The sequence below is a fragment of the Entelurus aequoreus genome, linkage group LG16 (genome assembly GCF_033978785.1).
Source record: "Entelurus aequoreus isolate RoL-2023_Sb linkage group LG16, RoL_Eaeq_v1.1, whole genome shotgun sequence".
NCBI lineage: Eukaryota > Metazoa > Chordata > Actinopteri > Syngnathiformes > Syngnathidae > Entelurus > Entelurus aequoreus.
The window spans coordinates 14244389-14267509 of record NC_084746.1 but is presented as its reverse complement, the minus strand read 5'-3'; the positions used below and the strand labels follow the sequence as shown (position 1 = coordinate 14267509).

Here is a 23121-nt window from a genome sequence, read left to right as displayed (position 1 = left end):
ACAGGTGATATATTAATTTAAACAAGTGATGTATTAACTTAAACGAGTGCTATGTTAACTTAACTTAAACAAATGCAATATTAACATAACTTAAACAAGTGATATATTAACTTAAACAGGTGATATATTAACTTAACTTAAACAAGTGATATATTAACTTAAACAGGTGATATATTAACTTAACTTAAACAAGTGATATATTAATTTAAACAAGTGATGTGATATATTAACTTAACTTAAACAGGTGCCATATTAACTTAAACAAGTGCTGTATTAACTGAACTTAAACAAGTGATATATTATAATTTCATCAGGTGCTATATTAACGTAAACAGGGGCTATATTAACCTTAACTTAAACAAGTGCTATATTGACTTAACTTACAAAAATGCTATATTAACTTAACTTAAACAAGTGCTATATTGACATAACTTAAACAATTGATATATTAACTTAACTTCAACAAGTGCTATATTAACTTAACTTAAAAAAGTGCCATATTACCTTAACATCAACAAGTGCTACATTAACTTAACTTCAACAAGTGCTATATTAACTTAACTTAAACAGGTGCCATATTAACTTAAACAAGTGCTGTATTAACTGAACTTAAACAAGTGATATATTATAATTTCATCAGGTGCTATATTAACTTAAACAGGGGCTATATTAACTTAACTTAAACAAGTGATATATTAACTTAAACAGGTGATATATTAACTTAACTTAAACAAGTGATATATTAACTTAAACAGGTGATATATTAACTTAACTTAAACAAGTGATATATTAATTTAAACAAGTGATGTGATATAATAACTTAATTTAAACAAGTGCTATATTAACTTAAACAAGTGCTATATTAACTTAACTTAAACAGGTGCCATATTAACTTAAACAAGTGCTGTATTAACTGAACTTAAACAAGTGATGTATTATAATTTCATCAGGTGCTATATTAACTTAAACAGGGGCTATATTAACCTTAACTTAAACAAGTGCTATATTGACTTAACTTTAAAAAATGCTGTATTAACTTAAACAAGTGCTACATTAACTTAACTTAAACAGGTGCTATATTAACTTAACTTCAACAAGTGCTATATTAACTTAACTTAAAAAAGTGCTATATTACCTTAACATCAACAAGTGCTATATTAACTTAACTTAAACAGGTGCCATATTAACTTAAACAATTGCTGTATTAACTGAACTTAAACAAGTGATATATTATAATTTCATCAGGTGCTATATTAACTTAAACAGGGGCTATATTAACCTTAACTTAAACAAGTGCTATATCGACTTAACTTAAAAAAATGCTATATTAACTTAAACAAGTGCTACATTAACTTAACTTAAACAGGTGCTATATTAACTTAACTTCAACAAGTGCTATATTAACTTAACTTAAAAAAGTGCTATATTACCTTAAAGGCCTACTGAAATGAATTTTTTTTATTTAAACGGGGATAGCAGATCTATTCTATGTGTCATACTTGATCATTTCGCGATATTGCCATATTTTTGCTGAAAGGATTTAGTATAGAACAACGACGATAAAGATTGCAACTTTTGGTATCTGATAAAAAAAAGGCTTGCACCTACCGGAAGTAGCGTGACGTAGTCAGTTGAACATATACGCAAAGTTCCCTATTGTTTACAATGATGGCCGCATGAAGTGAGAGAGATTCGGACCGAGAAAGCGACAATTTCCCCATTAATTTGAGCGAGGATGAAAGATTTGTGGATGAGTAAAGTGCAAGTGAAGGACTAGTGGGGAGTTGAAGCTATTCAGATAGGGAAGATGCTGTGAGAGCCGAGGGTGACCTGATATTCAGCTGGGAATGACTACAACAGTAAATAAACACAAGACATATATATATACTCTATTAGCCACAACACAACCAGGCTTATATTTAATATGCCACAAATTAATCCTGCATAAAAACACCTGCGTGTTTGTTATGCTAGCTCCTAGCTCCTCTGCTAGCTCCTAGCTCCATAGAACACGCCAATACAATTCAAACACCTGATCAACACACACAATCACTCAGCCCAAAAGACCGTTTACCTAACCCAAGGTTCATAAAGCTTATATATTTTTAAAAAGTTACGTACGTGACGCGCACATACGGTCAAGTTATCGAATGTTTAGCAGCCAAGGCTGCATACTCACGGTACCTGATATTCAGCTGGGAATGACTACAACAGTAAATAAACACAAGACATATATATACTCTATTAGCCACAACACAACCAGGCTTATATTTAATATGCCACAAATTAATCCTGCATAATAACACCTGCGTGTTTGTTATGCTAGCTCCTAGCTCCTCTGCTAGCTCCTAGCTCCATAGAACACGCCAATACAATTCAAACACCCGATCAACACACACAATCACTCAGCCCAAAAGACCGTTCACCTAACCCAAGGTTCATAAAGCTTATATATTTTTAAAAAGTTAGTACGTGACGCGCACGTACGGTACGGTACGTGTTATGCTAGCTCCTAGCTCCTCTGCTAGCTCCTAGCTCCATAGAACACGCCAATACAATTCAAACACATGATCAACACACACAATCACTCAGCCCAAAAGACCGTTCACCTAACCCAAGGTTCATAAAGCTTATATATTTTAAAAAAGTTACGTACATACGCAAAAAAAAGCCAAAGCTGCATACTCACAGTAGCACGTCTGCGTCTTTGTCATCCAAATCAAAGTAATCCTGGTAAGAGTCTGTGTTGTCCCAGTTCTCTACAGGCGTCTGTGTATCCAAATCAAAAGTCCTCCTGGTTAGAGTCTCTGTTATCCGAGTTCTTCCATCTTGACTGCATCTTTCGGGAATGTAAACAAAGAAGCGCCGGCTGTGTACTGTTGTGGCTGACTACGTTCGAAAAATACGTCCATTTCGCACCGACAACTTTCTTCTTTGCTTGCTTGGCTTCCTTCTCCATAATGCAATGAACATGATTGAAACAGATTCACGAACACAGATGTCCAGAATACTGTGGAATTATGAAATGAAAACAGAGCTTTTTCATATTGGCTTCAATGTGGAAGGCATACCCGTGTTCGCCGGGCTACGTCACGCGCATACGTCATCCGCAGAGGCGTTTCGAACCGGAAGTTTAGCGGCAAATTTAAAATGTCACTTTATAAGTTAACCCGGCCGTATTGGCATGTGTTATAATGTTAAGATTTCATCATTGATATATAAACTATCAGACTGCGTGGTCGGTAGTAGTGGGTTTCAGTAGGCCTTTAACATCAACAAGTGCTACATTAACTTAACTTCAACAAGTGCTACATTAACTTAACTTCAACAAGTGCTACATTAACTTAACTTCAACAAGTGATATATTAACATAATTTAAACAAGTGATATATTAACTTGACTTAAACAAGTGATAAATTAACTTAACTGCTATATTAACTTAACTTAAACAAGTACTATATTGACATAACTTAAACAATTGATATATTAAGTTAAACAAGTGCTATATTAAGTTAATATAGCACTTGTTTAAGTTAAGTTAATATAGCACTTGTTTAAGTTAATATATCAATTGTTTAAGTTATGTCAATATAGCACTTGTTTAAGTTAAGTTAATATAGCATTTTTTAAAGTTAAGTTAATATAGCACTTGTTTAAGTTAAGTTAACTTAAAAAAATGCTATATTAACTTAAACAAGTGCTATATTAACTTAACCACGTGCTATATTAACCTAACTTAAACAGGTGCTATATTAACTTAAACAAGTGCTATAGTAACTTAACTTAAACAAGTCATATATTAACTTAACTTAAACAAGTCATATATTAACATATTTTAAACAAGTCATATATTAACTTAAACAAGTGATATATTAATTTAAACAAGTGATATATTAACTTAACTGAAACAGGTGCTATATTACTTAAACAGGTGCTATTTTAACTTAAACAAGTGATACATTAACTTAATTTCGACAAGTGATATATTAACTTAAACGAGTGCTATGTTAACTTAACTTAAACAAATGCAATATTAACATAACTTAAACAAGTGATATATTAACTTAAACAGGTGATATATTAACTTAACTTAAACAAGTGATATATTAATTTAAACAAGTGATATATTAACTTAACTTAAACAAGTGCTATATTAAATTAACTTAAACAGGTGCCATATTAACTTAAACAAGTGCTGTATTAACTGAACTTAAACAAGTGATATATTATAATTTAAACAGGTGCTATATTAACTTAAACATGTGATGTATTAACTTAACTTAATCAGGTGCTATATTATCTTAAACAGGTGCTTTATTAACTTAACTTCAACAAGTGCTATATTAACTTAACTTCAACAAGTGCAATATTAACTTAACTTCAACAAGTGCTACAATTACTTAAGTTCAACAAGTGCTACATTAACTTAAGTTCAACAAGTGCTACATTAACTTAACTTCAACAAGTGCTACATTAACTTAACTTCAACAAGTGCAATATTAACTTAACTTCAACAAGTGCTACATTAACTTAAGTTCAACAAGTGCAATATTAACTTAACTTCAACAAGTGCTACATTAACTTAACTTCAACAAGTGCTACATTAACTTAACTTCAACAAGTGCTATATTAACTTAACTTCAACAGGTGCCATATTAACTTAAACAAGTGCTGTATTAACTAAACTTAAACAAGTGATATATTATAATTTAAACAGGTGTTATATTAACTTAAACACGTGATGTATTAACTTAAACACGTGATGTATTAACTTAACTTAATCAGGTGCTATATTAACTTAAACAGGTGCTATATTAACTTAACTTAAACATGTGATATATTAACTTAACTTAAACAGGTGCTTTATTAACCTAACTTCAACAAGTGCTGTATTAATTTAAACAAGTGCTATATTAACTTAACTTCAACAAGTGCAATATTAACTTCAACAAGTGCTACATTAACTTAACTTCAACAAGTGCTACATTAACTTAACTTCAACAAGTGCAATATTAACTTAAGTTCAACAAGTGCTACATTAAATTAAGTTCAACAAGTGCTACATTAACTTAAGTTCAACAAGTGCTACATTAACTTAAGTTCAACAAGTGCTACATTAACTTAAGTTCAACAAGTGCTACATTAACTTAAGTTCAACAAGTGCTATATTAACTTAACTTCAACAGGTGCCATATTAACTTAAACAAGTGCTGTATTAACTAAACTTAAACAAGTGATATATTATAATTTAAACAGGTGTTATATTAACTTAAACACGTGATGTATTAACTTAACTTAATCAGGTGCTATATTAACTTAAACAGGTGCTGTATTAACTTAACTTAAGCATGTGATATATTAACTTAACTTAAACAGGTGCTTTATTAACTTAACTTCAACAAGTGCTATATTAACCTAACTTCAACAAGTGCTGTATTAATTTAAACAAGTGCTACATTAACTTCACTTCAACAAGTGCTACATTAACTTAACTTCAACAAGTGCAATATTAACTTAAAGGCCTACTGAAACCCACTACTACCGACCACGCAGTCTGATAGTTTATATATCAATGATGAAATCTTAACATTATAACACATGCCAATACGGCCGGGTTAACTTATAAAGTGACATTTTAAATTTGCAGCTAAACTTCCGGTTCGAAACGCCTCTGAGGATGACGTATGCGCGTGACGTAGACCGGCGAACACGGGTATGCCTTCCACATTGAAGCCAATACGAAAAAGCTCTGTTTTCATTTCATAATTCCACAGTATTCTGGACATCTGTGTTCGTGAATCTGTTTCAATCATGTTCATTGCATTATGGAGAAAGAAGCTGAGCAAGCAAAGAAGAAAGTTGTCGGTGCGAAATGGACGTATTTTTCGAACGTAGTCAGCCACAACAGTACACAGCCGGCGCTTCTTTGTTTACATTCCCGAAAGATGCAGTCAAGATGGAAGAACTCGGATAACAGAGACTCTAACCAGGAGGACTTTTGACTTCGATCCACACAGACGCCTGTAGAGAACTGGGACAACACAGACTCTTACCAGGATTACTTTGATTTGGATGACAAAGACGCAGACGTGCTACTGTGAGTATGCAGCTTTGGCTTCTAAACATTTGATCGCTTGACCTTATGTGCGCAACTTTTTTTTGCGTATGTACGTAACTTTTTAAAAATATATAAGCTTTATGAACCTTGGGTTAGGTGAACGGTCTTTTGGGCTGAGTGATTGTGTGTGTTGATCAGGTGTTTGAATTGTATTGGCGTGTTCTATGGAGCTAGGAGCTAGCAGAGGAGCTAGGAGCTAGCATAACAAACACGCAGGTGTTTTTATGCAGGATTAATTTGTGGCATATTAAATATAAGCCTGGTTGTGTTGTGGCTAATAGAGTATACATATGTCTTGTGTTTATTTACTGTTGTAGTCATTCCCAGCTGAATATCAGGTAACCCCCGGCTCTCACAGCATCTTCCCTATCTGAATAGCTTCAACTCCCCACTAGTCCTTCACTTGCACTTTACTCATCCACAAATCTTTCATCCTCGCTCAAATTAATGGGGAAATTGTCGCTTTCTCGGTCCGAATCTCTCTCACTTCATGCGGCCATCATTGTAAACAATAGGGAACTTTGCGTATATGTTCAACTGACTACGTCACGCTACTTCCGGTAGGGGCAAGCCTTTTTTTTATCAGATACCAAAAGTTGCAATCTTTATCGTCGTTGTTCTATACTAAATCCTTTCAGCAAAAATATGGCAATATCGCGAAATGATCAAGTATGACACATAGAATAGATCTGCTATCCCCGTTTAAATGAAAAAAATTCATTTCAGTAGGCCTTTAAGTTCAACAAGTGCTACATTAACTTAAGTTCAACAAGTGCTACATTAACTTAAGTTCAACAAGTGCTACATTAACTTAAGTTCAACTAGTGCTACATTAACTTAAGTTCAACAAGTGCTACATTAACTTAAGTTCAACAAGTGCTACATTAACTTAAGTTCAACAAGTGCTACATTAACTTAAGTTCAACAAGTGCTACATTAACTTAAGTTCAACAAGTGCTATATTGCCACAGTGACATGACTTCCCCTCCTGATGTTGTTCTTCTTCTGCAGGTTTTAAAAAGGTGTCTTGATGCCAACCTGACTCGGTCCCAGCAGACAGCAGAAGTTGTCAAGCTGGAGGTTTACTATGAGAGTCTGTGTCCAGACTGCATCTTGTACATCACACAGGTGCTCTACCCCACCTGGCTGCTTCTGCAGGACATCCTCTCAGTCAGCCTGCTCCCCTTTGGGAATGCTCAGGTACTCATGTCACACATCTGCTGGTGGTGGGACATCCCTGCCATTCCTTTTTTTTTTGGAATAGAAAATTAGTTTTACATACAAATACACTTTTCCTGATTTTTGGTTTGAAAAAAAACTAAAACCGGCCAACATAATCCATGATCTGTTAACCGATTTTACCGATGTTTTTAGAAATCGAAAATGGGAATTAAAACGAGTGAAAAAGTAATTTCTCTTGGACATATGCGTAGATTGCACATGGCAGTGTCTCTTTTACAGTGATGGGCAAGCTACTTGGAAAATGTAGTAAGCTAAGCTACAAGTTACTGTCCATTAAATGTAGATAAGCTACAAGTTACTGTCCATTAAATGTAGCTAAGCTACAAGTTACTCTCCATTAAATGTAGCTAAGCTACAAGTTACTGTCCATTAAATGTAACTAATCTACAAGTTACTGTCCATTAAATGTAGCTAAGCTACAAGTTACTGTCCATTAAATGTAACTAAGGTACAAGCTACTGTCCATTAAATGTAACTAAGCTACAAGTTACTGTCCATTAAATGTAGTAAGCTAAGCTACAAGTTACTGTCCATTAAATGTAGCTAAGCTACAAGTTACTGTCCATTAAATGTAGCTAAGCTACAAGTTACTGTCCATTAAATGTAGCTAAGCTACAAGTTACTCTCCATTAAATGTAACTAAGCTACAAGTTACTCTCCATTAAATGTAACTAAGCTACAAGTTACTCTCCATTAAATGTAACTAAGCTACAAGTTACTCTCCATTAAATGTAACTAAGCTACAAGTTACTCTCCATTAAATGTAACTAAGCTACAAGTTACTCTCCATTAAATGTAGCTAAGCTACAAGTTACTCTCCATTAAATGTAGCTAAGCTACAAGTTACTCTCCATTTAATGTAGCTAAGCTACAAGTTACTCCATTAAAAATAACTAAGCTACAAGTTACTGTCCATTAAATGTAGCTAAGCTACAAGTTACTCTCCATTAAATGTAGCTAAGCTACAAGTTACTCTCCATTAAATGTAACTAAGCTACAAGTTACTCTCTATTAAATGTAACTAAGCTACAAGTTACTGTCCATTAAATGTAGCTAAGCTACAAGTTACTCTCCATTAAATGTAGCTAAGCTACAAGTTACTCTCTCTTTTAAATGTAACTAAGCTACAAGTTACTCTCCATTAAAAGTAACTAAGCTACAAGTTGATCTCCATTAAATGTAACTAAGCTACAATTTACTCTCCATTAGATGTAACTAAGCTACAAGTTACTCTCCATTAAATGTAACTAAGCTACAAGTTACTTTCCATTAAATGTAACTCAGCTACAGGTTACTCTCCATTAAATGTAACTAAGCTACAAGTTACTCTCCATTAAATGTAAATAAGCTACAAGTTACTCTCCATTAAATGTAACTAAGCTACAAGTTACTCTCCATTAAATGTAACTAAGCTACAGGGGAAGCTATCCCCGGAGAATAGTAGCAAGCTACATTACAAGCTACACAGCAAAAGTAGCTAGCTACATCAAAGCTACATTTAAAACAACATTTCTATCTATGGTCCACATGTATAATATCAATGTTCATGTAAGTGTACAAATATTACTATCTGTCATTTAGCTGGGGACACCCTACAACTACCTCTAGGGGTCCCCACACCCCATTTTATCTATTTATTTAGTTTGTTTGTAGTTTGGATTCGCAGTCCATTTTCTGTTTTTGTAGCTTTGATGTAAGCTACCTCGTTACATGGGTCCAGGCCTCCAATTTAAACTTTTTAAGGTCAAGGCAGTGACCAAATATGCCTGATTAGCAAGCCATAACAAGTCAATAACTTCCTGTTACCTGTTTGGAGTTGACACGCGTCTGACTGACTGTTTTCAACGTAAGGCTGTCGAGTTAAACGATCACTCTGTGCAAAACCAGCACATCTTATTTATACTTTTTGTTCTTTTTTGGGTTCACTGTGTCACTGTCAACCTAGTGGTTAGAGTGTCCGCCCTGAGATCGGTAGGTTGTGAGTTCAAACCCTGGCCGAGTCATACCAAGGACTATAAAAATGGGACCCATTACCTCCCTGCTTGGCACTCAGCATCAAGACTTGGAATTGGGGGTTAAATCACCAAAAATGATTCCCGGGCGCGGCCACCGCTGCTGCTCACTGCTCCCTTCACCTCCCAGGCGGTGAACAAGGGGATGGGTCAAATGCAGAGGACAAATTTCACCACACCTAGTGTACTTTAACTTTAACTGTGCCGTGACACTTTGCAGTTTGTGTCGATCGGTGGCCGGAGTTACAGAGGTGTGGATTTCTTCTATGCTGGATGCTTCGGCATATAGACTATCAGAATGCCTCCACCGAGGAAAAGCCCGACATCGGAGGAGTCCGAGGAGATGAAGCTCCCACTCCACTCCCTGTGCAGCGATGTGACTGCGGTCAGAGCGCAGCAGGAGCAACTTCTGGGGCTACTGGAGGAGGTGAAACAGCTACGCCTCCAGAACGTGGAAAAAGACCGGCGCATTGCGGACCTGGAGCGGCGAGTGGACGAGCTGGAGCAATACTCCCGCATGAATGATGTGGTCATCACAGGCATTAAGATCAAGCCGCGCTCCTACGGGCGTGCGGTGGCCGTGGACAGCGGGGAGCCCAGCGAGCAGGAGACACAGTCGGTGGCTCCCAGCGAGCAGGAGACACAGTCGGTGGCTCCCAGCGAGCAGGAGACACAGTCGGTGGCTCCCAGCGAGCAGGAGACACAGTCGGTGGCTTCCTATCTCCAGAGCGGGGGGATAGAGATGGACCTGGAGCACATCGAGGCTTGTCACCCACTGCCCACGAAGAACCAGAGACCACCAGCTGTCATCATGGGATTCACAAACCGGAAAAAGAAATTGGCACTATTGAAGCAAGGATGCAAACTGAAAGGTACGGATGTTTTCATGAATGAACACTTGACAAAGAAAAATGCTGACATCGCAAGGTTCGCACGACAACTTAAAAGGCAAAGCAAGATTCAACAAACCTGGGTAACTAACTGTAAGATCTTCATCAAACTAAATGGGACGCTGAAGGAAGCAAAAGTCTTGGTGGTGAAGAAAATAGAAGATCTGGATAAGTACTGACATTGATGCAGTACATGGTATCTCAATGCTAACCACACCAAGAACACAGACCACACCAAGCATTGATATGGACATGTTACAGAAGATCCTACAACATCGACAAAAAGAACTGGACATGTGTGAGTATCAAGAGCACGCCACAACAGAGACTGATATGGAGATAGACCCTGATAATGTTTTTTTCTCTGCGATTGTTAAAAACTGTAATTATTTTACCCATGAGCAATATGAAAACAGTGTCAAATCAGAAGATAGTCTGTCAATAGTACATTTCAATAGTCGAAGCATCTACACCAGGGGTCACCAACGCGGTGCCCGCGGGCACCAGGTCGCCCGTGAGGACCAGATGAGTCGCCCGCGGGCCTGTTCTTAAAAAAAAAAAAGTTTTTTTATTTTTTTATTTTTATTTTTTTAAATTAAATCTACATACAAAAAACACAAGATACACTTTCAATCAGTGCATCAACCCAAACAACCTCCCCCATGCACACTCATCCACACCCACTCACACAAAAGGGGTTATTTCTTTCTGCTACCAGTATTCTGGTTCCCACAACATAGACAACACATCTGCAAGGGACACAGTCCCTGAAGCACACATGATTGTATAGGCTGCTGGTCCACTAAAATTTTCATTAATTACTATTTTTTATGTAATTATTTTTATATTGTTTTACTTTCTTTTTTATCCAAGAAAATGTTTTTTATTTATTTATCTTATTTTATTTTTTTTTTTTTAAAAAGGGCCTTATCTTCAACAGACCAGGTTGTCAATGAAATTAGATTTGTTTAAAGGGTTTTTTAAACCAGGCCAAGTCCAGATAATGTCCAAGTCGGACTCAGCAACACACACCTTCATTCATGTACACAGAAAAAAATTAGGGAACACAACAGATTGCATATAATTTATAAACAAAATTACATTTTCAAAATAAGCATTTATGTACAGTCCAGATTATGTCCAGGTCACTCAAATTAGGAAACACAACAACAGATATCATATAATCTATAAACATAATTATACTTTCAAAATAAGCCTTTGAGGACTTATCTTTTTTTTTAAATGTTTTTTGACATCATTATCGTTTTCAACCATGTAACTTTCTAAAGTTAGAAAATACTGAATAAATGTTTTAAAGAAAGTAATACTAAGTGAATATCTGTTTTTGGCCTTAAAAATAAAATTTTTACCGAGTACTATAATTAAATTGACTAAATCATGATTGTCAATGAACTCTCCTAAAATAACAGAAACCACATTAAGCTTCATAAACAAACCAATCCTTAAACACATTTTTTCAACTTCCACCCAAAACAAAGACACAATATGACAATACCTAAACAAATGCAGGGTGGATTCAGGCTCCTGACAACAAAATCGGCAATCATCTGACTCTGTCATATTCCATAATTTTAACATTTTCCCTGTGGGTAAGAAGTTATAAATAATTTTAATTTGAAAATAACGATTTTGCACATCGATAGTGGTTTTATAGATTAGTTTGAATGGCAATAGACATTTTACCATACAAGGTTAGGGATTTCCCTTTCCATAATTGCATAATTTTGTCCAGCTTTCTTAGTCGATTATCATAATTTACTGAGCCTAGATCTTCCAGATTTTCTGGGACAACAACACCAAGTATGTTAACTGGTCCATCTGTCCACAAAACAGGCACTTTGCATTCCATTCGAAAGGACGTTCCCTTTAGATTTCCGATCCTTAACATTTTACATTTATCACAATCAAGCTTAAGGCCTGATTGCTGTGAAAATATGTCCAAAAGATTAAGAAGGTTCTGCAAACAATGAGGAAAAATCTTATCTTTGTGAATCAGCCTTTTCTGACATGGACTTCATCAAGAACAAACACAGAACACGCCTCACTGATGCACATCTGCAAGACTCACTCAGAGTTGCAGTGTCAAGTTACACACCAGAGTACAACACACTAGTTAACAGCATGCAATGCCAGGCTTCCCACTAACTGACAAAGAAACAGATAACAGATTTGGTGTCCAGTTCAAAGTGTGACATGATTTAAAAATTTGAGAGTTTACTTTTGTATTTTACATGAGTTATTATTTGTACAAACATGGTGCAAAGTAATTCATGATTTGTTAAAAAAATGTTAGTGGCTAGCTAGTTAAAATGGGATATTGTGATTTTACAAGACTGTCTTAGAAGTGATCATTTGAAAATGTTCAATTTGAAAAATGTGCACTTAGAGAAAATATAAAAATAAAGTGTTGCATATTGATATTTATCTGTTTCTATATATATTTATTGTGAGAAATCATTAAGATGATCAGTGTTTCCACAAAGATAAATATAATTAATTATTAATAATAACAGAGTTAAAGGTAAATTGAGCAAATTGGCTACTTCTGGCAATTTATTTAAGTGTGTATCTAACTGGTAGCCCTTCGCATTAATCAGTACCCAAGAAGTAGCCCTTGGTTTCAAAAAAGTTGGTGACCCCTGATCTACACTAACTTTGAGGCTATCAAGGATTACTTGAAAGAATGATAAAGGTATTGATTTTAGTCTGAATGACTATGAATTAAGATACACAAACAGAATAAATAAAATAGGAGAGGGGGTCGCTTTGTACATTCATAAATCTGTTACATTTAAAGACTAGACTAGACTTCCTTTTTATTGTCATTCAAATTTGAACTTTACAGTACAGATACGAACGACATTTTGTTGCATTAGCTCGTTGTAGTGCAGGATAAAAGAGCAATAAGGTGCAGATATAAATAAATAGATTACTGTACAGATAAATATATTGCACTTTTGCATATGCATCCAGGTTTATGGATGTATGTTGTATTGTCTTTATATTCCAGCCAGTTAATCCATTTTTGGGGGGAATTGAGGAGATTATTATGATGCGTTCAAGAGTCTTACGGCCTGAGGGATGAAGCTGTTACAGAACTGTTAAAATTGTAAACAATATGACCATAGCAGTCGATGGATTATTTGAATGTTTAACAGTGGAAATTCTCAACGATAAAAAGACAAATATCTTCATGAGTTGTGTATACCGGGCACCTGGTTCAAGCATAGAAACTTTCAATGAGTGGATGGGTAAACTATTTTCCTCTGTGAACCATAAAACCATATTTATCTGTGGTGATTTTAACATTGATTTGTTAAATTCAACCAAGCAAAAACATGTTGATGACTTCATTGACACAATGTACAGCTTGTCTTTATATCCAACCATAACCAAACCAAGCAGAATAACAACACATAGTTCCACAATCATCGACAACATTTTTACTAACATTATGGGAAATCAAATCACCAGTGGCCTATTTATATGTGATATCACTGACCATTTACCTGTTTTTACTTTGTATGACTGTCATCTCAAGATGACCAAAGACACTATGGCAAAAATCTCTAAACGAATAATAACTGAGGAAACAATCTGTGCCCTAAACAGAAGCTTAGCGGTTCAGGATTGGACTTCAGTTTACAGAGAACCAAATGTGGACAGTGCTCATTGTAATTGTTTAGACATATTCACTTCCCTGCATAATAAACACTGCCCTGTGAAAGAATATGTTATAAAAGGAAAAAAATAAAAAAAAGCCTTTGGATCACAAAAGGGATACCGTATTTTCCGCACTATAAGGTGCACCGGATTATAAGGCGCACCTTCAATGAATGGCATATTTAAAAACTTTGTTCATATATAAGGCGCACTGGATTATAAGGCGCACCTATGCATCCATTAGATGGAGCTGCGCTAAAGGGAATGTCAACAAAACAGTCAGATAGGTCAGTCAAACTTTATTAATAGATTACAAACCAGCGTTCTGACAACTCTATTCACTCCCAAAATGAATAAACAGCTGATTTACTCGTGTTACGGTAAATCAAACGTTAGTGCAATCACAATATAGTAACACTCGAAATAGTGCAGAGCAATAACAATATCAATAACTCAACATTGCTCAAATGTTAATGTCACACAACACAACACACAAAATAAACATGTAAAGCTCACTTTATGAAGTTATTCCTCGTCCACAAATCGCTCGAATTATTCTTCTTCAGTGTCCGAATTAAACAGTAGGGCGAATACGGCATCCAACACTCCGTCTCGTCGAAGTCGTCATTAATGGAGTCAGTGTCGCTGCTGTTGTCCAGCAGTTCAGTGACAATTTTTGCCTTCCTGAAAGCTCGGACCACAGTTGAGACCGATATATCAGCCCAGGCATTTACGATCCACTGGCAGATAGTGGCGTATTTCGTCCAGCGCTGTCTCCCTGTCTTTGTGAACGTGTGTTCGCCTTCTGTCATCCGTGTTCTACTGCGTGACTGATCGCCTTGAGTTTAAACTCTGCGTCGTAAGCGTGTCTCTTAATAGGAGCCATTTTGGGGTCTTTACATAAACACACAAATGGAAATGAAACGTCATATATCCCAGCATGCACCGCGCACTTCTTCTTCTTCTACGGGGGTGACTGCTTACCATAGAAGAAGAACTTCTTCTTCTACAGGAGAAAATGAAGTTGGCGGCTGCTTACCGTAGTTGCGAGACCTAAACTTTATGAGAATGAAGTTTAGGTTTGTTGTGGCTCAATATTGGTCCATATATAAGGCGCACCGGATTATAAGGCGCACTGTCAGCTTTTGACAAAATTGGAGGTTTTTAGGTGCGCCTTGTAGTGCGGAAAATACGGTCATTAATGCCTGTAAAAAGAAAAACAATCTATACAAACTGTTCATCAAAATAAAAACTAAAGAAGTCGAACAAAGATATAAGAAGTTCAAAAATAATCTAACTGATATTATAAGAACAAGCAAATGATTATATTATAAAAAAACAAAAACTAAATGAAAACAAAAACAATATAAAAGGAACTTGGGCTGTTTTGAATAGTCTAATCAAACAAGGATATTCAAAGTTGACGTATCCTGATTACTTTATTGATGAAAAGGAGAAGATTATAATATGAATAATGTAGTGAATACGTTCAATAGTTTTTTTGTAACTGTCGGTCCTAAGTTGGCTGTTGATATCCCAGACAATGGAGTTACAAAATCAACTATTGAACAGAATTCTTTGTCATTCTTCCTCTCAGCTACAAATGAGCAGGAAGTGACAAACATTGTGCGGAAGTGTAAAAGTAGGCGCTCCACTGACTGCCATGATATCAACATGATATTGGTTCAAAAAGTTATACTGAATATTGTAAAACACTTAACTTATATATGTAACCTGTCATTCCGGACTGGCTGCTTTCCAAGTCAAATGAAAAATCGCTAAGGTAACTCCGCTCTTCAAAAGTGACAGCAAACACGCTTTTACCAATTACAGACCAATTTCTCTTTTGCCTCAGTTCTCAAAAATCTTAGAGAAACTATTTAATTCTCGACTTGAATCATTTCTTGAGAAACATCATATAATCAATGACGGTCAATATGGCTGTAGGTCCAAAAGAACAACGTCAATGGCGATAACTGAAGCCATTGAAGGAATTACTAATGCACTGGTGCATAAAAGATATGCAGTTGGTATCTTTATTGATCTAAAAAAAGCCTTTGATACCATTAATCATTCAATTGTACTAGATAAGATGGAAAGATATGGAATTAGGGGGCTGGCTGGAGACTGGTTAAAAAGTGATTTAACAGGGAGGGTGCAGTTTGTAAAAATGGGTCAATATTTATCAGATACTCTTGGCATTGCTTGTGGTGTCCCCCAAGGGTCCGTGCTGGGGCCAAAACTGTTTAATGTGTATATTAATGATATGTTTAATACATCCAAAGTACTGAAATGTATACTATTTGCAGACGACACAAATATATTCTACAGTAGTGATGACTATAATGAGCTCATAAATACAATAAACACAGAACTAAACAGTAAAAAAATGGATGGACGCAAATAAATTATCCTTGTATATAAATAAAACTAAGATAGTGATGTTTGGAATTGGCAACATAACCTCTGAACAGAAAATAAGTATTGATGGTACCCAAATTGAAATTGAAAATGAGAATACATTTTTGGGAGTAATAATTGATAGTAAACTATCATGGAAACCTCATGTCAGACAACAAAAATCTGCAAAAGCCTCTCAATTATAAACAAAGCAAAAGTATACCTCAATGAAAATGCACTCCGTACTTTATGCTGCACCTTGGTGCTCCCATACCTTACGTACTCTGTTGAAGTATGGGGGAATACTTACCACAACACAATTCATCCTGATCATATTACAGAAAAGAGCAGTGCGGATCACTCACAACGTTGTTTTTTTAGAACATACTCATAATCTGTTTATGCAATCAAAGTTGCTCAAATTTGATGATCTTGTTAAATATAATACATCAATAATCTTATATAAAGCATTTAACAAATTATTGCCGCCTAATCTACAACGTTTCTTTATAGGACGAGTGCAGTCTTAGAACTTGAGAGGCTTTGGATATTTCTCATTGCCGAGAGCTCAGACCACTCGTAAACGTTTGTGTGTCTGTATGCGGAGTAAAACTATGGAACAAACTGGACTTGCAACACAAGCAATGCCAAACTATTAATCGATTTATACTGTTATACAAACATGGGGTCTGGTTCAAATATAGAGATTTTTTTTTTTTTTAATAAATAGATTTAATTATTTATTTATTCTTTTAAAAAAATTTTTTTTTTATTAATATTATTATTATTATTATTATTATTATGTATTTATTTATTTAATTTATTTATACCCCTACCTCAGGGGGGGGACTTGGCGGGGCGATTGCTGGTTGTTCCATCTCCATCGTTGGGGTCCCTGCGGGTGGGGTGGGTGGTTCCTGTGGCTTGGGTGGGGTGGCCGTGGGCTGGCCTCGCCGCGCTCTCCGGGGGTGGGGGAGGGGGGCTCGTGGGGGCCCTGTTGCCGGTGGGGCGGGGGCGGTCTTCCCGTCCGGTTGCGGGGGGTCTCCGGGCCCCTCGGGCGGGGCGTCCCGCCTTTCTGTCCGTGTGGGGTGTGGTCTCTCGCTGGCTTGGGGTCTGGCTGCCCCCTGCTTTTCTCGTGCCTTGTCCTCTGTCGGGTGCGTCTGTCTGCGGCCTGCTGCTGGCCCTTGTGGGCGGCGCGGTGGGCCAGGCTCTGGGGTTCCTGTCGCTGTCCGGCTTGGCTGCGTGGGGGCGGTGGCCCCTGGTTCCCTGGGCACCACACCTACTGTGTATGGGATGGGCTCTCGGGGAGGCTGGGGCCGTACTCTGGCTCCCGCACACACTGGGAGTCAAATGTATTGTACATGCAAATTCACATATACTCACACACATACATACAGACATACATAGGTACCTACGCTCCCACATACATATACAAATAAATACAGTACATATTTACACACTCAAAGTTCGTACATCCACACGCACATTCATTATACAAACATACTGTATACACATACTGTACATATACATTCACTGTAAAAACATACATATACACATACTGTACATATACACTCACTGTACAAACACACATACACATACTACACGTATACATTCACTGTACAAACACACACATACATATACTGTACATATACATTCACTGTACAAACACACATATACACATACTGTACATATACATTCACTGTTCAAACACACATACTGTATACACATACTGTACATATACATTCGCTGTACACACATATACACATTCTGTACATATACATTCACTGTACAAGCACACATACACATACTGTACATATACAAGTACATATGCACACATACACTCATGCACATAATCACGTTTCATCGAACATATATTAACGTTGTTGCCCTAGGGTAAACTGGGTATAACACATGGCACACTGACAAAGCTTAACCTATTGTTACTATAACAATCTACAAGGTTAATGTAGGTTGCTTCTCTTTCTTCCCCTCCATTTTTCTGCATTCTTTCGTATCTCAAGTTATCATTACGTATATGTATTGTTGCATTTGAACAATTGTATTGTTGATAATAAAGGTAAAGTATTGGTATTGTTTATTATCAATAGCACTATTTCTATTGGTATTCATATTGCTCCATTTTTAGTGTAATAATGCTCATTGTCATTTCTGTATTTTTATTTTTATTTTCGCTAACTGCCTATTTGCTATTACCATTATATTTGTACATGTCGTATTTGCTGATGTTGCTCTGTTGTTGTTGTTGTTGTGTTTGCTGTTGTTGTTTTTGTCTCTCTGTCTAATTCCCCTCTTGTCCCCACAATTCCCCCCCCTGTCTTCCTTTTTCTCTCTTTCTATCCCCTCCTGCTCCGGCCCGGCTGCACCAAATGATAATATAAATACATTTAATAAAGTCAAAATACAAGTAAGGCAACAAGAGAAGTATCCTACACTTCTCTTTTGTAAAGTAAATCTGAACAGCCGATATGGGCATCTACATCTGCTATATGATTTGCCCGAGAAGCTGGGCAGGACATTATTAAAAAAAAAATATATATATATAGAGATGAGGGTCTTTAATTTGACCTGCTGTTGTTCTCTGTCTCAAAGTGTTAACATGTGTTCAATGTTTCCTTACCATTATTGCTATATTGTCTATTTCAGGGGTGTCCAAACTTTTTCCACTGAGGGCCGTACACGGAAAAATTCAAGCATGTGGGGGCCATTTTGATATTTTTCATTTTCAAACCTTAACAAAATATATGGATTTTTTTTTTAACATTTAGGGCTCCCGGGGACCATAAAGGGTCTCAGTCATTAAAATGTAAAAAATAAGTCAAATTATTATTATTTTTTATTTAACGCTTACAGTAAATCTCTATATCAACTTCAGGTTGATATAAAGTAAAAAAAAAAAAAAAGGTTTCATGCCTTTTCTGTCCAAGACAATTTTGTTTTTTATAGTAAAACTGAAATATGCATTATTTAGTAATTAGAGCCCTAAAAGATCAATAATGCAGGACACCATTGATTTTATTCTTTAATATTTTTGAGTAATCACAGTGAAATGTTAAATAAAATCCTACTAAATATATTTGGGATCCAAAAGGTCCCCCACTCATAAAGTGATACATTTTTATTAGATTTGTGTTACTTTTAACACTTAAATTACGAGATCAACTTCAGATATATCTGTCGATTTTACGTTTGAACTATTATTTTGTTTGTATTATGCTCTTTTGTCAAATAAAACTTTGATGTTTTTTTATGGCAACCACACAATATATGTAATATTTTTCTACATAAAACATTTTAAAGTGATATTTTTTAAGTAATAATTCATTTTAGCATAGATTTGTAATCTTTTTTTTTTTAGCAATGGCAAAAGAAAAATAATCAAAGACAAAAGAAAAAAACAGCCTGCATGGCAGCTTTGTGTCAACATTGCAACTTTTTCTTGTTAGATTTCACCTCATTCCACTTTTTTAAAATGTTTTTTTACATTTTTGCAATATTATCAATTTTGAAATTTTTGCAGAATGTGTGGCGGGCCGGTAAACAATTAGCTGCGGGCCGCAAATGACCCCCGGGCCGCACTTTGGACACCCCTGGTCTATTAACATTGTTGGTATTTTGTCTATTACCATCGTTGGTATATTCATTCTTCCTACATTGTTGATACAAATGATTGTTACAGTGAAATAATTATTGTTACCGATGGTAATGCCACTATGATACAACATCTGTATTATAATCCTTGAACAAAGTAACAGTGAAGCTCAATGGAATAATCACTGAATTGAGAACTGGGGGTGGGATTAAATAAATGATCTTCTTCCCACTCCCTTTCAGGCAAAACTGGACCATCATGCATTATATACTGTACATTACCTTTTGCATTATATTAATTTATATTATGTGCTGTCAACCTTGTACTTTTTTTTCATGGCATTGCCTGAAATAAATGAATAAAAAAAGGCAATGTACAGAGACATCCTGGATGAAAACCTTCCCATCCAACCTGATGGCGCTTGAGAGGTGCGGCATAGAGGAAAGAGAGAAAGTTCCCAAAGATAGGTGTGCCAAGTTTGTGGCATCATGTTTAAAAAGACTTGAGGCTGGAATTGCTGCCAAAGGTGCATCAACTAAGTATTGAGCAAAGGCTGTGAATACTTATGTACATGTGAATGTTGAGGTTTTTTTTTTTTAAACTTTTAATACATTTGCAAAAATGTCTATGTTTCAGTTTTTTTCTGTCAAGATGGGGTGCTGAGTGTACATTAATGAGAAATAAAATTTACTTTTTTTATTTTAGCAAATGGCTGCAATGAAACAGAGCGAAAAATTAAAGAGCTCTGAAGACTTTCCTTACCCACTGGAGTCCCCTTAATAAATGTTTATTATAAGGGCAAAAATATGTGTATCAGTGTTTAAGAATTGAAACAAAAGCACTAGAGAGAAAATAAATTGCTGTCTAAAATGTTGAACTTATGTTTTTGACCACCAGGAGAAACCTGACGGGAGCAAGTTCATATTTAAGTGCCAGCATGGAGAACAGGAGTGCCTTGGTAACACGATTCAGGTGAAGTTCCCTAAACACAAACTGAATTATCATGACACTAAATACTAACTTTTTTGTCATATTTATCTCTCTTCTGATGTTCTTGCGTGTGTACTAGTAGTTGTCACACTATTACACTGTTGACAAAGTAACATCAATGTACTATTTTCCGAACTATAGAGTGCACTGGTATTCAAGCCGCACCCACTAAATTTTAGAAAAATATGTTTTACATATATTAGCCGCACCGGACTATAAGCCGCAGATATATACGTTGTGAAATGAGTTATTTATACAGAAAGATTTTGTAAATGTTTATTTACATACCTTAATTCTTTCCAAACGGTGTCTGTAACACGGCAGTAAAACGGCTGATCAAATAAAACGGAAGTCATCGTCATGGACCCACGAGCTGGAGACGCTAGAAGCTTTTGGTGAATTTTTTGAAACTGAAACAATGCGAAAAAAATGCCATTGTAAGTTAATAATACTAACACAGACACTAAAAGTATTAGCATATTAGCTAATGCTAGCTTCTTTACATTACGATAGCACGTACAAATATGCATGAAAACACTCACAGACATCACACATGGGACGGTTTAGTAATTGTTTTTAGGTATATTGTAAAACTTACAACTGTTGCTTGGAGTGATGAATTAAGAATCCATGTGTAGAGGTTGCCCTCTAGTGGGTTCCTCGGACCACCACACACTGCCACGAGAGCCCAGATTTCAGGGTACAACACTGTTTTATTTTCATAAATGTGGAGAGGCTTTTGCTTTCCAGCAAAATGTCTTTCTCTTTGTTCGTGTTACTCTCTCTCTCTGGCTCCCACTCCAACTCCAATAAATGTGTCTCATACCGGCTGCTGCTAATAAAGGCGACAGGTGATTAGATAACAAGGCCCACCTGGGCCATCTACTCACCTGTTGCTGTCTTCGAGGCCGGTCCACACCCTGTAAGTAGGAACGCTAAGGACAGCAAAAGGTGTAACAGCACTTGTACCTCCGGTTAAAAGCTCAGTCTAAACAGAAAGGCACTGCAGCACCTGCAGTGAGCAAACTTGTCCAAAAGATGGCGCTATAGCACAAACAATAACACACCTGTTCAATGTATTTGCTTGTTTTTTTAAAACTATTTGCATTATGGCCGTCAGCAAAGAAAAATCCACAAATTAGCCGCACCGTTTTATAAGCCGCTGGGTACAAAGCGTAGGAAAAAAGTCTGGAATTTACAGCATATTTTTTATCCTGACAGGCGTGTTTACTGAACATGAGTGACAATGCCTTCCTCATCATCTTCTGCATGGAGGCCTCCACCGATGTCATTGCAGCAGCAAAGAGTGTAAGGACGATCTGTGTTAAAAAATTAGATAAATAAAAATAAAATAAAATCACTCCAAACCACCTTATTTGGCTTTTATTGTTGTGCCCAGTGTGTTGGCCTTTACAGCCCCCAGTTGAGCTGGGAGCGCCTCATGAGCTGCGTGAATGGCGACGAGGGAAACCAGCTCATGCATCAGAACGCCTTGAAGACCCAAGCCCTGGTTCCTCCTCACCGGTTTGTACCGTGGGTCACCGTCAATGGGGTGAGTCATCTTTATAAAATGATAGAAAACATCTCAACTCTATTTTGGGTGTTATTCTGTGTGTGCCTGCTTAGTGGCCAGCTCCAATAACAAATATAATATTTTTGTTATGGAATCATAGGAGCACACGGATGACCTGCAGAGAAAGGCCATAACGTCTCTCTTTACTTTGGTCTGCAGCATGTACAAGGTAAGAAAAAAGCCTGGCGTTGTCTTTTAAGACTTAGACAAACTTTATTGATCCACAAGGGAAATTGTTCCACACAGTAGCCCAGTTACAAAGGATGGAAAGGGTAAGGATGGACAGGATAATGCAGGTATAAAGTAGACTAAAAATGTACCATAGTAGCAATGTAAAATATAACATATAGAGATGTCCGATAATGGCTTTTTTGCTGATAATCCGATATTCCAATATTGTCCAACTCTTAATTACCGATTCCGATTTCAACCGATACGGATATATACAGTTGTGGAATTAACACATTATTATGCCTAATTTTGTTGTGATGCCTCGCTGGATGCATTAAACAATGTAACAAGGTTTTCCAAAATAAATAAACTCAAGTTATGGAAAAAAATGCCAACATGGCACTGCCATATTTATTATTGAAGTCACAAAG

General features: G+C 36.3%; 1 protein-coding gene across 1 annotated transcript in view; it reads left to right on the top strand.

Annotated features, from left to right (window-relative positions):
- The window catches only part of ifi30a (IFI30 lysosomal thiol reductase a), a 30123-nt gene that overhangs the window by 5701 nt on the left and 1301 nt on the right, over positions 1-23121 (top strand). Inside the window, exons 2-6 of the mRNA XM_062022215.1 lie at positions 7130-7318; positions 20854-20928; positions 22168-22254; positions 22346-22498; positions 22620-22688. Of these exons, the coding sequence (XP_061878199.1) occupies positions 7130-7318; positions 20854-20928; positions 22168-22254; positions 22346-22498; positions 22620-22688 (573 nt within the window). The remainder of the gene's footprint in view (positions 1-7129; positions 7319-20853; positions 20929-22167; positions 22255-22345; positions 22499-22619; positions 22689-23121) is intronic.